General features: G+C 38.1%; 1 protein-coding gene across 1 annotated transcript; it reads right to left on the bottom strand.

The window, feature by feature from the left end:
• Window positions 1-11285: 11285 nt before the first annotated feature.
• On the bottom strand, window positions 11286-14112 carry LOC103443877 (subtilisin-like protease SBT3.11). The gene is made up of 3 exons (XM_008382773.4): window positions 13691-14112; window positions 13474-13571; window positions 11286-11499 (listed from the first exon to the last, which is right to left on the bottom strand). The coding sequence occupies exons 1-3, from the start codon at window positions 13906-13908 to the stop codon at window positions 11426-11428; spliced, it is 390 nt and encodes a 129-aa protein (XP_008380995.1). The 5' UTR covers window positions 13909-14112; the 3' UTR covers window positions 11286-11425.
• Window positions 14113-16943: the final 2831 nt, after the last annotated feature.

The raw sequence follows: 16943 nt of genomic DNA, 5'->3' as shown, positions 1-16943 counted from the left end.
GAAAAGTGAAAAATCGGCCTTAGATTGGTTGAAGCCAACAACAATAATGGCTTTGGTGAATTTGGCGAACCATTGCCTTTAAGCTTGTTTTAACCGTAAAGCGACTTGTTGAGGCGACATGCAAGATTCTCCCCCTGTTGCCGAATACCAGAAGGAAGGGACATTTAAATTTCTTCATCTAAGTTGCCATGGAAAGCATTGTTGATGTCAAGTTGTTGAAGATGCCAATTTTAACTGGCAGCAACGGCAATAAGGCAGTGGACGATGATCATCCTAGCAGTTCGAGAGAAAGTGTCATGATAGTCAATGACTTCAGTGTGAGTAAAACCCTTGGCGACAAGACATGCTTTGTACCTTTTGATGGAACCATCTACTCAATGTTTAATTTTGAACACCCATTTGCAATCAATCGGAGTCTTGCCAAAGGGCAAAGTGGTGAGAGTCTAGGTGTTGTTGGCAGCAAGAGCATCAAGTTCAGACGTCATGGCCTAGCGCCAGTGAGGATTAGTTGCTTCTGCAAAAGAAAAAGGCTCCAAACTTCGACGGCAATATTTCGTTAAACTCAAATATAACTGAAAGATTTTTTGTATGTGCTTAATTTTAAAGTCGATCCTTTATCCGTTCGTAAAATTACAGATGGATTGAATTGTTTCGTCACTTTTTTTCCTCTTTGTGTATTTTCAGACTTGGGTTCAAATGCAATTGATGTTAGGAAGCGCCGTGGTGACTTTTACTACCTCGTTGCATTGATCTCCACCACCACTGTGGTAGCAAGAACCCACCATCTTCAGTCTTTATGAATTTTTACCTACAAAACAATTAACACCATCGATAAAAAACCAAAGTCTTACCCCCCTCCCACGAGGTGGGGTGGGGTTTGGCCAATGGATCTCTGATGCCCCAGCCAGTAACTCTGAAAATATTGGAAGTTTAGGACTTGTATGCTTCGCGTAAAGTTTACCAATAAATGGTGGAGATGAGGTATTTATAGGAGGTCGTCGGCCATGGGTGTCAGATTTGCCCTACACATGGCAGTTTCGAGTGGCCAAGGTGAGTCAACATGATGGATGAGGAAGGAATAATGCCTAATATATTAACTAGGAGATAATATCTTAGAATTATCATGTAAGTATCATTGATTGATTATGATGAAGATTCCTTATTTGTTTGAGTTGTTCTTCAATCAGGTATATATTAAAGATAGGATTTGGTGATTAATCCTATCTTTAATGTTGGTATATGGTCCAGCCCATGATCAATGTTCTAGATTATTCTAGTAAGCAAGTGAGGTGGCTAGAGCATGCTACACAATTCTAGCATGTTATTAAGTTGATGGAAGAAGCTAGAGAGTACTAGCTTCCTTGGTTGCAAATGGAAAGATCTAGAAGCTACAATTTTGTGGCTAGTCTAGAATTATCTATGCTAGAGGTTTGAAAAATACACTAGAAACTAGTAGAATGCCAAACTCTCACCTATAAATATAGGTGTGATGTTGTAGTGAAGTAACCAATTAAGAACCAAGTGTGAGTAGCAAAGGATCAAGTCCAAAGCTAGAGTTCCACTCTAAGAGTAAGAGTAAGAGTGTTCCACTACACATTGTGAGTGAAGTTTAGAGTGATAGAAAATGTGTGTCATACTTTCTTGTATCCATCAAGCCTTGTCTTTGGCTTGGTAAGACTACTCTTGTTGTACTGACCTTTTTCATATAGTGAAGATTGATCATTGTTTCGTGGACGTAGGCATAAATTCTTGGTATCCATCTTCTACTTTACCTTGTGCATTCTCTATCTTGTAGTACCGACATTCCTAACAAGTGGTATCAGAGCCTCGTTGGCTCGTACTACGAGATGGAAGGAAGTGGCATTATGATCAAACTCACTAACTCCAATTGGGTAACTTGGAAGCCAAGGATGGAGGACATTCTCTATTGCAAGGATCTGCATGAGCCAATTGAAGGAGATGCCGATAAGCCTGATAGCATGTCCGATGCCAAGTGGAAGAAGATGAATCGCAAGGCAATTAGCACAATTAGACAATGGGTGGATGATAGTGTTTTTCGCCATGTGTTTAATGAAACCAATGCCCGCGAGTTTTAGATGAAGCTTGAGTCCTTGTTTGAGAAAATGACCTTAGCCAAGAAAGCCTTCTTGATCAAAGAGCTCATCAAATGTGAAGTACAAGGATGGTTTAAGTGTAGCAGAACACTTGAACAATTTCCAGAATATCATCAACCAGTTGGCTACTATGAAAATGACGATCGAGGACAAGCTATAAGCGCTCTTGTTACTTGGACCTTTGCCAGAAAGTTAGGAGACCTTTGTGGTGAGTATAAGTAACTCTGCTTCTAATGGTGTTCTTACTTTTGATAATGTTAAAAACAGCATGCTCAATGAAGAAACAAGGAGAAAGACTTCTGGTATAGATAGCAGCCAAGTATTTGTCACAGAGAACCGCGGAAGAAGCAAGAGTAGAGGGCCTAGAGGTCATGGCAAGAGTCCTAGCCGATCCAAGTCAAGGTTCAAGGTTGCATGCCACCATTGTGGCAAAGAAGGCCATATGAAGAAAAATTGTCGAGTTTGGAAGAGAAAGCAAAGGGAAGGAAACAATCAGAAGAAAGATGATACTGGCAATACCACCACTATCATATGTGGTGATGTACCAAAAATATTGTCTGTTGGTGAATGTCTGCATAGGGGCAACTCTGACAGAGACATTGAATGAATCTTTGACAATGGAGCTTCCTTCCATGCTACGTCCAAACGGGAGTTCTTTAGTACATACAAAGAAGGTGAATTTGGCATAGTGAAGATGGGGAATGAAAGCTATTCCAAAATTCTTGGAATTGGTGATATTTGCCTAAGAACTAATCTCGGCTGCCAGTTGATGTTGAAAGATGTGAGACATATTCCTGATATACATCTCAATTTGATATCCATCGGTACCCTTGATCGACAAGGTTATTATCACCATATTGGCGACGGAAAATTGAAGCTTACAAAAGGCTTAATGATGGTAGTAAGAGCACGACTTTGTTGTACATTGTACCGGTCAAATGCCAAAGTTTTGAAAGGTGAGTTGAATGCTGTGGAGGACTCATCTCTAGACTTGTGGCATAAGAGCCTAGGCCATATGAGCGAGAAAGGCCTACAAGTTTTGGCAAAAAGTCTCACATTCCCTTTGCCAAAGGTATGTCGTTAAACTCTTGTGAGCACTGTTTATTCAGAAAACAAAGAAGAATTAGTTTTTCTGTTCCATCTACAAAGAAAGGAAATTTGTTAGATCTTATTTATTCGGATGTGTGTGGTCCCATGGAAGTTGAGTCACTTGGAAGAAATAAATATTTTGTTACTTATATTGATAATGCTTCACGAAAGGTCTGGGTGTTTTTGTTAAAATCCAAAGACCAGGTGTTTCAGACATTCTAGGAGTTCCATGCCATGGTGGAGAGGGAAACTGGGAAATCTCTCAAGTGCCTTCGTAGCGACAACGGCGACGAGTACACATCTCACTAATTTAGAGAGTATTGTGTGAAACATGGCATACACCATGAGAAGACAGTTCCTGGAACTCCACAACATAATAGTGTTGCTGAAAGAATAAACCGAACCATCATGGAGAAAGTCAGGTGCATGCTGAGGACTGCAAAGTTATCTAAGCAGTTCTGGGGTGAAGCTGTAAGGACAGCTTGCTATTTGATCAATCAATCTCCATCAGTACCATTAGGTCTTGATGTTCCAGAAAGAGTATGAACTGGTAATGATGTGTCTTACTCTTATCTGAAGGTGTTTGGTTGCAAAGCTTTTGTGCATGTGCCCAAAGAGCAAAGATCGAAGTTAGACTACAAAGCTACACCGTGCATCTTTCTTGGTTATGGCAGTGATGATTTTGGTTACAGATTATGAGACCCATACCAGAAGAAGTTTATCAGAAGCAGAGATATGATCTTCTATGAAGACCAAACAATTGGGGATTCGGATAAAGAGGCACAATCAAATAGCGCAATCAAAGGAGTTGATCCATTAACTTCAGATGAAGAAAGTCACGATGACATCCCTAAAGCAGCTGCCAATGAATTTCCTGCAGAACCAGATAATGCTGATCAGGAGGAGCATGATCATGATGTGCCAGACCATGAGATTGTTGATCAAGGGGAGCCTAGTTAAGAAAAGCAGATTCAAGGAGAACCCAATCAGGGGGAGCCTCCAGCCCCCCAAAGGAATGAAGATCAAGTCAGAAGATCCAGCAGAAGTCGAAGACCGTCTACCAAGTATTCTTCATAAGAGTATATCATGTTAACTAATTATGAAGAGCCCGAAACTTATAAGGAGGCCAGAGCTCATAACGATAGTGACAGATGGATAAAGGTAATGGAGTCAGAGATGGATTCCTTATTAAAGAATGATACCTATGAGCTGGTGGAGCTTCCAAAGGGCAGAAAAGCATTAAAAAACAAGTGGGTGTTCAAATTGAAAAGGGACGACAACATGACAAGGTACAAGGCTCGTTTGGTTATCAAAGGTTTTGGTCAAAAGAAAGAAGTTGACTTTGATGAGATTTTCTCACCGGTGGTGAAGATGACTTCCATTCAAGTTATCCTTGGTATGGCAACAAGCATGGATCTTGAGCTTGAGCAGTTAGACGTTAAAACTGCATTTCTCCACAGCAATTTAGAAGAGGAGATATATATGGAGCAACCCAAAGGCTTTGAAGTCAAAGGTAAAGAAACTTTGTTTTACAATCTCAAGAAAAGCTTATATGGTCTTAAGCAGGCTCCGAGACAGTGGAATAAGAAATTCAACTCATTCATGGTGAGTAATGGGTACAAGAGAACTCATGCTGACTCTTGTGTCTATATCAAACAATTTTCTAGAGGTAAATTCATCATTTTATTGCTTTATGTTGATGACATGTTGATTGTCTGTCAAGATGCTTCTATGATTAAAAGGTTCAAAGAAGAGTTATCTAAGTCCTTTGACATGAAGGACTTAAGGCCAGCCAAGCAGATTTTGAGCATGGAGATAATTCGTGACAGAAAATCCAAAAAGTTGTGGCTATCACAAGAAAAGTATGTTGAACGGGTGCTTGAAAGGTTCAACATGAAAGCAGCCAAATCTGTAAGCTCACCTTTAGCCAATCATATCAAGTTGAGCAAAGATTCGTGTCCAAAAACATATGAAGAAAAGGAGAAAATGGTAGTTGTTCCCTACTCTTTAGCAGTAAGAAGTATCATGTATGCAATAGTGTGCACACGGCCAGATATTGCTCATGCAGTAGGTGTGGTGAGCAAGTTTCTATCTAATCCAGGGAAAGACCACTAGGAAGTTGTTAAGTGGATTCTCAGATATTTGAATGGGACTTCTAAGATGTGCTTGTGCTTTGGTGATTTCAAACCAATCTTGGAAGGATTTACAAATGCTGACATTGTAGGTGACCTGGATGGTAGAAAATCTACGTCTGGGTACTTGTTTACTTTTGCAGGGGAAGCCGTGTCTTGGCAATCCAAGTTGCAAAAATGTGTTGCTTTGTCCACAACCAAGGTTGAATACATAGCCGCTACATAAACATGCAAGGAGTTGTTGTGGCTGAAGCGGTTTCTCCAAGAGTTGGGTTTGAAGCAAAGTGATTATGGCGTTTATTGTGATAGTCAGAGTGCTCTGGATTTAAGCAAGAACACTACATATCATTCACGCAATAAGCACATTGATATTCGTTATCACTGGATTAAAGATGCTATCGAGAACAAGTTGCTACAGCTGAAGAAGATTCATACCGATAATAATTCTTCAGACATGTTGACAAAGGTAGTCACAAAATCAAAGTTGGAATTCTGCATTAAGGCTGCTGGGATGGACTCCAGGTAACTTGGAGTCATGATCGGAATTCCTCCCTCATGGACTAGAGGGGGAGATTGTTGGTATATGGTCCAGCCCATGATTAATGTTCTAGATTATTCTAGTACGCAAGTGAGGTGGCTGGAGCATGCTAGACAATTCTAGCATGTTATTAAGTTGATGGAAGAAGCTAGAGAGTACTAGCTTCCTTGGTTGCAAATGGAAAGATCTAGAAGCTACAATTTTGTGGCTAGTCTAGAATTATCTATGCTAGAGGTTTGAAAAATACACTAGAAACTAGTAGAATGACAAACCCTCACCTATAAATATGGGTGTGATGTTGTAGTGAAGTAACCAATTAAGAACCAAGTGTGAATAGCAAAGGATCAAGTCCAAAGCTAGAGTTCCACTCCAAGAATGAGAGTGAGAGTGTTCCACTACACATTGTGAGTGAAGTTTAGAGTGATAGAAAGTGTGTGTCATACTTTCTTGTATCCATCAAGCCTTGTCTTTGGCTTGGTAAGACTACTCTTGTTGTACTGACCTTTTTCATATAGTGAAGATTGATCCTTGTTTCCTGGACATAGGCATAAATTGCCAAACCACATAAATTCTTGGTGTCTATCTTCTACTTTACCTTGTGCATTCTCTATCTTTTAGTACCGACATTCCTAACATTTAATACCTTTCACTTTTTCATGCCACGAGCAAAGGAGCTTGATGGTGTCGTAGGTAGTTGCTCAAGTCTCCAGGGATGAACTACACGTGGGAACATTTGCGTCTCCTGCCATATAATAAGGGTATTCTTTTCTTCTTTGGGAAAAAGTCCATATATCATATTCAGAATTTTCGTGATTATTTTTTGCTCCACAACCACTGCCCATTCCTTAAATTTTGTCTGCCATCTCTTCACCACCTCACCCGAACTTTGGCACCGATGATTAGGTCACCCTTCTTCTGCCCGTCTTGAAATATTAGCTAGCACATTTTTAAATTGTTCTTTTGATTCGGATCAAATTTGTGAAGTTTGTCTGTTAGCGAAACAAACTCGCCAACCTCTTGGTACTAGTTCTATTTCAATGTCGAGTTATTTTTTCCTTTTGCATTGTGACATGTAGGACCCTAAGAAACATCCCTCTCTTATTGAGGCTTACTATTTTTTCTTATCCATCGTTAATGATTTTTTTTATTTAGTTGGGTTTTTCTTATGTGTTATAAACATGAAACACAAAATAATGGGAGAATTATTTTCCATGCGGGATTTCTTTGCCAAACAAAAGTTGATTTTTTCGATTTAGTTGGATTTTTTTCACTTATGTTGAAACACAATTCCAAACAAAAGTCCAACAAATACGAGTCGATAATGGGAAAATTATTTTTCATGTGGGATTTCTTTGCTGCTCGCGTGTCGTTTACCAACGCACAGGTATCTACACACCACAACAAAATGGTGTTGTAAAAATAAAACATCACCATCTTCTTGAGGTAGCAAGAGCCCTCTGTTTTCAATCCAATCTACCACTTCAATTTTGGGGGAATGTGTTCTTACCGCCGCTTAGCTTATAAATCATATCCCTACACCCTTACACCACAAGCAATCTCCTTTTGAAGTCGTCTACAAAAAGCCACCTTCCTACCACTACATGCGAGTTTTTGGTTGTCTCGCTTATGCCACATCCATTCATCCCGCCAACACAAATGCCCTTTCATAGGTTACCCCATTGATCAAAAGGATTACAAACCTTGAAACCCATAAGACGCTCTCTAGTCGAGATGTCACCTTCCTTAAGGGCACTTTTTCCTTTTCTTGCCTCACCATCTGAACCATCCATTAATATCTCCATTCCTCAAATCACTACAAATACCTCATGACCAACCCTCCCTACATCACTTGAAAGTTGAAACCCACCAATTTTCATATCACCTCCGGACCCACCACTACCCCAAAACATATGAGGCCATCTATATATAATAAGGAAAATTAATTAAAAGAGCTTAAAAATTTTGAATTTTAACGATAATGATAAAATAAAGGGTAAAGTGAATAGTACCATGATTGACTTTTTAGTGTAAAAATATGATTTTTAGTTAAAATGAACAATACTAAAAAAAATTTGTTAAAGTTCTCATATATATAATAACCTATAGGTCATGAAATGTTGGGGTCACAGCATTGATTTGATTTGTGGAAGGAGGACAACCGTGGTCATTGTTCAGTGTGCGGTTGTGAAAGAATAGACAGCCATGGCTGTAGTTTGCAAGTCCGCATCATTGGTCCCCACGTTAAAGGAACACAACAAGAAAGATATCGATATAAGAAAATTATTTGTTTTCACATGCAATACATCGATATTATATTTAGAAAAATACTTTAAATTTAATAATTTAGAAATACGGAGAAACTAATTTTTGTATCAAGAGAAGGAAACCAAAAAACTCCGAACTTACAAGTAGATAGATGATGGGTTTTGTTTTCCATCTGAACTTTTATAGTGTTTTTGTATAAATCGTGAGATATTTTTTCCTATTTACTAACCTTGTCAATATGGGACTAAAAAAAATAATGATGTTTTCAAGTCTTTAATTGATATGTATAAGTAATGAATAGGCACTAAATTAAACATTTTGATGCCACGTCATATGATTTGCGAATTTGGTTAACGCATTACTCTTTGTTAAAAATTAGACTTGAATTGAAACGCATGTTTAAAAATAACAACCCACATAGCTACTAGCTAGTAATTAAATATAAATTAACAACCAAACAAAAATTTGTGAAAAATGAAAAGAATAAACATGCACATAACATATTGGCATTTCAAACTTAGGACCTCTCGTTAATTTTAAACAAAAATCATTGCTTCCAATTAAACTTCTTGATCATTTTAGCCAATTTTATAAATTTATACAATTATGAAAAGAAATTTGTAAAAATTGGAAAGTAAATAAGTACACATGATGTTTTGAATCCAAGACCTCCTCATTAATTTCAAACAACAAAACCACCAATTCTAGTTAAACTTATTTGTTATTGGACCAAATTTTATAAATTTCCTGGGCCGACCTTGTTACCAAGTTGAAGACAATATCAATGTTGTTGGAAGAGGGCCTTTGGCCGATCACTCTAATAATTTCACATGGTATCAGAGTCAGAGAGCGAACCCGTATTGCCACATGATAGGTGGGTCCCCTTGGGCCCGCACGATGATGGTGGGTACCCTTGGGCCCGCACGATGATGGTGGGTCCCTTGGCCCTGTTTGTAGGGTAAGTCCCATTGACTCTATATGGTTGCCGATGTGTAGATCCCCCACATGTGACCCACTAAATGGGTCCCACGTGACGGAGTGTGTTGAAATATCCCACATCCGTTGAATTTATCAGAAAAGAAGAGTTTAAGTATCATAACTCCACTCCAACTAATACCGAGGTTTTTCACCTGATGAATTGTGTACATGATAATTACCAAGTTGGAAACAATATTGATGTTGTTAGAAGTGGACTTTCGGGCCATCTCTCTGATAATTTGACATGGGATCACCATTTCCCTTTTAGAAGTATTGGTCGACTACCCTACCACATATTTGCCCCAAAGCACACGAGCATGCATGGAGGCTCCTTAGAGACCCAAATAAGATCACATGCTTTCCTACCTAACTTCATGTTTTAAGACTACCTCTTACGTACCCGAGTTTATTATCAGATCCCAACCTTCATTGCCACTTATCAGGCATCCCCCAAAGGAACACTCGTCCACCAGCAGGACTACTGCACTCGTCGGCGTGCGTAACCCTAGCCTAGTAGATGACTAATGGATCTTCCATATCAATAGTCGTTGAAGGAAACAGGTAATCGAGAACTATATTCAGAACTCATTTTTCTTTTTCTCTGAAACCTCTGGATAGTCAATTGTTCTTTCTATGTTATCTTTTTTTTGTAAGTTTTCTTGTCAATATGTTTTGAACAACAATTTGTCTCCACAACTAACACGAAATCGGAAAAGTGTAACATTCACCTGAAATAATCGAGTACCTAAACTTTATGATTCAGATCAACTTGGGGGCCAATTGACATGATTCTTTTTCCTTACTTCCCCTATTTCTAAGTTCTCTGATTTCTTCTTTAACCTATTTATATTAAGTACACAAGCTTTAAGTCGAATCTTCCATTTACAAGTGAGGAGGAGTGTCACTACACAGTAATACCAATAAAATTACACTTTCTTTTGAGTAAATGAAAAAGGAGTAATTGTTGTTTACGTTCTAAACTATCACGAAATTATCAATGTACTCCTCAACTAATTCTTGAGCCAGTTTGCCAATTTTTACCTTCATTCAATTTTTTATTAAACAGTGTTGCATGCCAAGTAGGGGTGCAACTTGGGTTGGGTCAGCCCAAATTCATCCATGTCCAACCTGATTTCTTACTCGATCGGGCCGATTAAAATAAAGTAAAAACTCTTCCAAACCCAACCTCAACCCGATTATTATTGGGTTGAGGTGATGCTCTACCCACCAATGTCAACCAAACCCAACCTGGTTTCTAGACCGAATTGCTCATGCACATATTACCCTTCCCACTCCATAATATATAAGCTAGGTACAAGTTGGGAGGGCTATACTTGAAGTTTGTTGTTTGATTTTCATTTGAACAATGAATGATAGTGTTGCTTTTACATTTCTTTTGATTACAAATTTGGTATTGTCTTATAACTTAATTTCAACTTTACATAGTTGAAACTTTACAATGACGACACGCTACTTAATTTATCTTTTGTATGGATGATGATGTGTAAAATTGAATTTTAAATCATTTTGATATTATTTGGTTCAAAATTTGAAATTTATCTTATACAATAATGTTTTACAAGATTGACCTTCATATGAGCATACCTAAAAACCGAGTAAGCTTGAACTCAATTTAAACCTGAACCTGAATAAACTCGCATAAATCCGAACTCAACCCAAACCCGAATTAGAAATGTTGGGTTAGGGTTTGGTTGAGCTTCTTTCCATTGAATAATGACACATTGGCATCTTGGTGTTGAATAATGACGTCATCACCTAGGCTAAACCTCTTCCGAATAAATTGAGAGCAACTTAGATGGACCTGCTACACCTGGCGTCCAGTTCAATAACACAATACCACAGCTGCTTTTCGTCTACTTTTATATTTTTCCATCACTTCATCTGAATCCTACCGTGCCAGTGCCCCCAAGGGCCCCAACGCTGATTGACCCAAAGCCTTATCAAATTAAAATAAAAACTTAGAGCCAGGGCCTGATGTTTGTAATCCGCACTGCACCCTTACAAATCATCTGTGGAACATAAGCATAGTCATCCATCTTATATTTCCCCAAGGAACTAGACGTACGCTCAAATTACTACCTCTGCAACTTAACTGGGAATTAAGTAATCTACGGAAACTATATATACAACGTATCAAGGTTACATAAGTACGGCAATCTTAAACTTTTATTATGAACCTTATTACGCAAAGATTCACGGCATGCCAAGAGTAAACAAGTTTATTGTTTTATACACCAAGGCGGATACTTGAGTTTAAAACATGTTCTTATGTATGGAGTTCAGTTCCTCTACTGCAGCTTTCCCGGTCCTGAATGTAGCTGGAGTGTCCTGCTTGGTACAACCTGAAGGACCCCAGGTAGCTCTGCCAATATCGAGTAGACAACAAAACAATGAGTATTTATTTCTAATCATCCGAAACTCCCTAGTTTACCGGACTCATAACTTGCATAAAAGATCTATTGATGTAACTCAATAATCAGTAAAATGCCTGAAACTGTGCATAATTGACAAATGGCTTTGTCTACAATGGTTTTCCTCTTCACTTATAAGTGATTGGTCTTAGGGTCGATTCTCTCCAAAGGCGAATTTGAACCACATTACTGCTAACCCATTGTGAGACTTAGCCCACTTCATTACCTCTTTAGTGTAGATAATATCGTTTGTTCAAAAAAAAAAAAAAAGGTTTTTTCTCTTTTGTTTTCTGTTTATTTTTTGAAGGAGAAACGACTTCAACTCACTTTCGCAATGCACATGCCTTAAAGTTTTCCTAGCATCAATCAACAAATTACTCATATACATTCGTCATCTGCCGTAGTAAATAGATGAAATACCAAATTTGACCTAAAATGTGAAATGCGAATTCATATCAATGCCAGCCTAGAGACATAAACAAAATGCCATGACACTGGTAATTCCTTTACCATATGAAAGCCTATGCAACATTTGTGATGTGTTTAATGGTAATAATACACAACAAAAACAACAACAACAAGGAGAAAAGGGATACACTGCCAGCCATCAGTACTGAGCATGAGCAAGAAGCATTGTACAGCCTAAGTTAAGCAAAAGTAAACACTTATAATGTGAATCAACAAGGAAACAGTAGGTTTTTTACCAATTGGATACTTGTGGGGGCAACAATAGTAGTATAAAACTTCTTTTATAAAGATAACGTATAAAAATGACATCAGCTAACTTTAAATCATTTAGAAGTTAGAACCACAAAGACTCTGAATCAACAACAGGATAAGAGGATTATAGAGATTATCTAACCAATGACAAACAGTAAAAACATCATTTGAGGTTTTATTTATTTTATTTTCCTCATGTTTGGGCATTGCCAAATTTAGCATATTATGAATTTCACAGGAGTGAAACTTTGGAGTGTGTGAGGGACTTTGAAGTTTCATGGAACTTAGGCTAAATTTGTTAGGAATGCGCTACAAAAATTAGAGGGACTTAAAGATGACTAGATACAATCAATACATTGAGAGATTGGTCAAATGACTCCATGAAAGGTGTCATTTTGAAAGCCCCATGTTAAGTGTCTTTGTAGCGCATTTTTAGTGTTTTAGTAGTAGCTTTGTGGTGTTTGACTAGTTCACTAGTAGTGTTCTTGTTGTGCATTTTTAACAATTTAGTCAATGTTCCTTGGGACTTTGATCTAAACATAGGGTTAAAGTCCACGTGGAATAAGGACCCAGTAGTGTGAGCAAAACTGAAACTTTAAGGCCTTGTTTGGTATAGAGGATTGAATTGGAATGGATAAGATATTCTTTCAAGGTATGAAGGAAGAAATGAAAAAATAGCGACCAACTTAAAGGTAGCCAAGGGATTACTCAAGAAGAAAATTTATTCATTCCAATCGTCCCCAAAATGGTAGGATCAGAAGGAAGAAGTTTTCTTCATGTCTAATCCCCTAAAAATTCTCCTCTACCTTCAATATGCCTTGAATTTAGAGGGTTTTCCATCCATTCTCCTATACCAAATTAGTCCCAAGCATTCTGAACATGCCAGAAAGTGATAACAATAAGCAAGCAAAGAATACCCACAATTGTTGAAACAGATGCGGTTGGGGGTCCAAAACAAAGCTGAAACAAACCCGCAGAGGCCAACCTATCAATCACTACACAACCGATTCCCCAATAGAAAGATCGATACGCTACCGTGAATTAAAAGATCACCTTTAAAAATCGACTCACTTAGCTTGAAACATTCATATTAACCATGTCAAAGAGGAGTATAAGGGATCGGATAAATAAATAACATTTGCTGAGAAAACCGGAAGAATACTCATCACCAACACTAGAAAGAAGGGGAGAGAGAGAGGACTAACTTGAAATTTGGTCGACCTGCTGAGGAGTGAGCTTAGCGGAGAATCCACTGGCAGCCGTCTTGTAACTGTATACCAGAGCCTCCTTCGCAGCCTCCTCACTGTATGTATATATGTATGTATGCATATCACAATCCACAAATTCACACAAATTCACAAAATTCATTTTTCTTTGGTTTTCCCAGGAAACAAACAGTAGATAAAGGAGGGAGAGAGAGACCTGCCGAGGACGGAGGCTAGGGTTCGGATGTGATAGGACTCAGGCTCCTCATTTTCAAGAGGGCGTTCGGTGTAAACGATGTGGACCGCCGTTTCGGAAGAAGAAGCAGCGACGGATTTGGGAGCAGATTCGTCGGCCATAGCGAACACAGAGAAGATGATGAGATTCAAAAGCAAAATTAAAGACAGGAAAGCGTTGGAGCTGGCGGTGCTTAACATTCCTTTTTATACAATTCAATCACAAATTTCAATTTGGGCAAATTCCTTTTAGCAATTTAGGATATGACTTGGCTGCTAAGATACTTGTGTGTGTTTGGTAACTCCGTCTCTTACTTTGGCTTTTCTCCCTTGCCTTTGCCTTTGCCTTTTTGTCTCTTTGGCCTCCACCTTGGTGTAGAGCCTTCTTCCTTGAACTTTCTTTCCTTTATTTCATTTTCTTTATATTTTATTCGAGTTTTCTTTAAGGGTAATGCTAATAAGACTAAATTTGTTGATGATTGGTTTATTACTTAAACGTTCATAAACGTGCTCATTCTTATTGGTAACACATCATTTAGTTTGCAAACTTTGTTTACAAATTTAGTTTCCCCAGCATTGCCCGTTCTCCCGTGCACATCAAAATTACACATCTAAGTTCCACTGCAAAACAAGAGCCATTACATCCAAATAGATTATTCGATCTAACGACTCTTATTATGATGTGTAACTTAAATATGTGATTTTTAATAATCGATGGTAAGCAATGCTTTAAAATTCACTAGGCGGTAGCCAGGTGGCAATAAGAGTGCAAGTTGAAATGATGTTTTGGTTGGATGTATGACCTCAAAGCAATCAAGATTAATTGATTGCTTAAGGTAATACAGGGATTAGTCCATAATCTAATTATTGGGCAAGATCACTATAGGTAGATTACCAATGTAATCTCGTTAGTGAGTCCAATTATAACGATTATATACTCTTACAAGGTAACTTATGAAATAATGTTAAAGAGACCATCTTCATATGTGTTTATCCTAAACATTGCTTCTGGTCGTTGAATTATTTGAGTGGACATATTATAATCTAGTAAGATTGGTACACCCTATGTCTACACTGTTGTAGGATGGAATGCATGGTTAGTCTCAAGTTATCATCATGGGTCATTAAGACAAGTGTGTAGGTACTTAATAAAGATGCAGTATACTAAACGCGAATAACTCGAGATCTTATGTATGTATACTTGATACATACTCATGTCAATTAGAACTCGATTGTTGCAGTAATGCAAACTAGTCCTTGAACCTAAGGCACCCCAGTTGTCTTGTGGTTAGTTTCTTAATGTTACATTATGCTAAAGACGATCCGGTATGAGAGGATGTTTACAACTTTGTTGGAGTTAAGCAACCTAATCGTAGAGGCAAGTGAATGAAAAACAAGGAATCTTTAACCTTCACAATTGAAGGAGAATGCTCATTGATGTAATTCAGAATCTTGGACCAAAGCATCGTGATTTGAAATGAAATAGATTCCAAATCTATCAAGTTGAATAATGAGTTTCTCACACACTTTATGAACCGAACATACTAGTAACTTGGTTTGTTTCTTATTTGAGCCGGATTAAGCTTCGTTTGGTTTGGTTTGGTTGTTTCACGAGCCAAACACAAGCTAAAACCAATCCGAATTCAAACTTTAATGAGCTAATTTTAGATATACTAAAACCCAAACATCTGTTACTGTTCTAAGGCAGTGTGCGGACCAAAATGCCCCTCAATTAGTTTGTTAAGCCACTTTTTTGCCATCTTTTCCACAGTAAAATGACTTCCTTGCCCTCCGAGGCCACACGTTCATCCTCTCCGGTTTCGATTTCTTTGGGTGCTTCAATGCTCTTTCCTTTTTTTTCTTTACTGTTGTCCTTTTGATTGTACGTGTCTTTCATCCATCCATGCTTTTTCGTTTTTCTACAGTGAAAAGGCTATTACGCTTTTTTACTCCACATGTCCGTCATCAATTACACCAGTGCCCTTTGTTTGGTTGTCTTTGACGAAATTGGACTTCGTTTCACTTTTTGTTTTTTTTTTCTGTATTTGTTTTTGCTACAGCTGCAGCACAATTTTGTCAGGCCCACGTGTTGGTCATCGTGTGGTACTTTGTTAGGGTTTTATTTTGTTCTGTTTTGTTTCCTCTCATTTTCAACTTTGTTTCACTGTCGCTTTCACCCGTTTTGTTTCCTCTCATTTTGACACACCTCGACCGAGATCAAGGCATAATGGCCATCACGTGAGGGTGACGTAGCCATGTGTACAGTGCGGAAGCAATGAAGATAAGAATTATATGAATAATTAAAAACCGAAACTACTAGAGTGCACTACTAAACAGGAAGTGTTAGGAGTAAGATACAAAAGTAAACACTCCTAATCAGAGCATAAAAAGTCTAGGTGCAGTCCAGTAGGACAAGTACTAATTATACAGTACCATAAGATGTCCTACAATTATTTAGATATGTCAGAACCGCCGAAGTCCTCGCACCCAGCAACTGCAAACTTACCTAAAACCTGGAGAGGCGCAAAACAGAAAGCGTGAGTGGGCAAAAACAAATGTTTTACAAAACCATTTCATTTATCAACATATCTAACCCCTCGCTATAAAACATGTATAATTTTTCCCAGAATCAAGATATATGCATATACATAAATATATATGAAATTATAACAATTCAAATCATGCTTCACATAATCATATATATATGTATGACATGCCAAGATATAACAGAGTAAGCAATTCAGGTAAGAATAATTTCATATAAATATAACATGTTAGCCGGAACCCCTGTGGTAGTCTGTACGGCTGAATTCATAGCTCAACATCAATCTAGTCGGAGTCACTACAATGACCTATTCGGCAACATACTGCACAAGAGTAGAAACCAAAGGAAAAGGTCTGTATGACAATAATGGGTGTAATATAATTATGCTCAATACTGCTCTCACATAATAGTTTGGCGATAAATCACTAGTCACCTACGAGTCGGAACCACCTAAGATGGTCTATGCGACAAGACTGTACACCTAAATTGGATCCAATATGAGCATATGGTGCGGGAGGTGACATAATAAACAGGCATGTGCCATAACTCTGGCTAAATCAGAATCACCCTAGGTGCAGTCTTATGAGCTCAACATTATTCAATCACATATCACATCATTGCCAATTCACATAACCAAACATAACTCACCTGAGCTTACCTAAGCGTCCACAACACCACATTTATATATATA

Source organism: Malus domestica, chromosome 05 (genome assembly GCF_042453785.1).
Source record: "Malus domestica chromosome 05, GDT2T_hap1".
NCBI classification, from domain to species: domain Eukaryota; kingdom Viridiplantae; phylum Streptophyta; class Magnoliopsida; order Rosales; family Rosaceae; genus Malus; species Malus domestica.
This window is presented reverse-complemented; position numbering and strand designations above follow the sequence as displayed.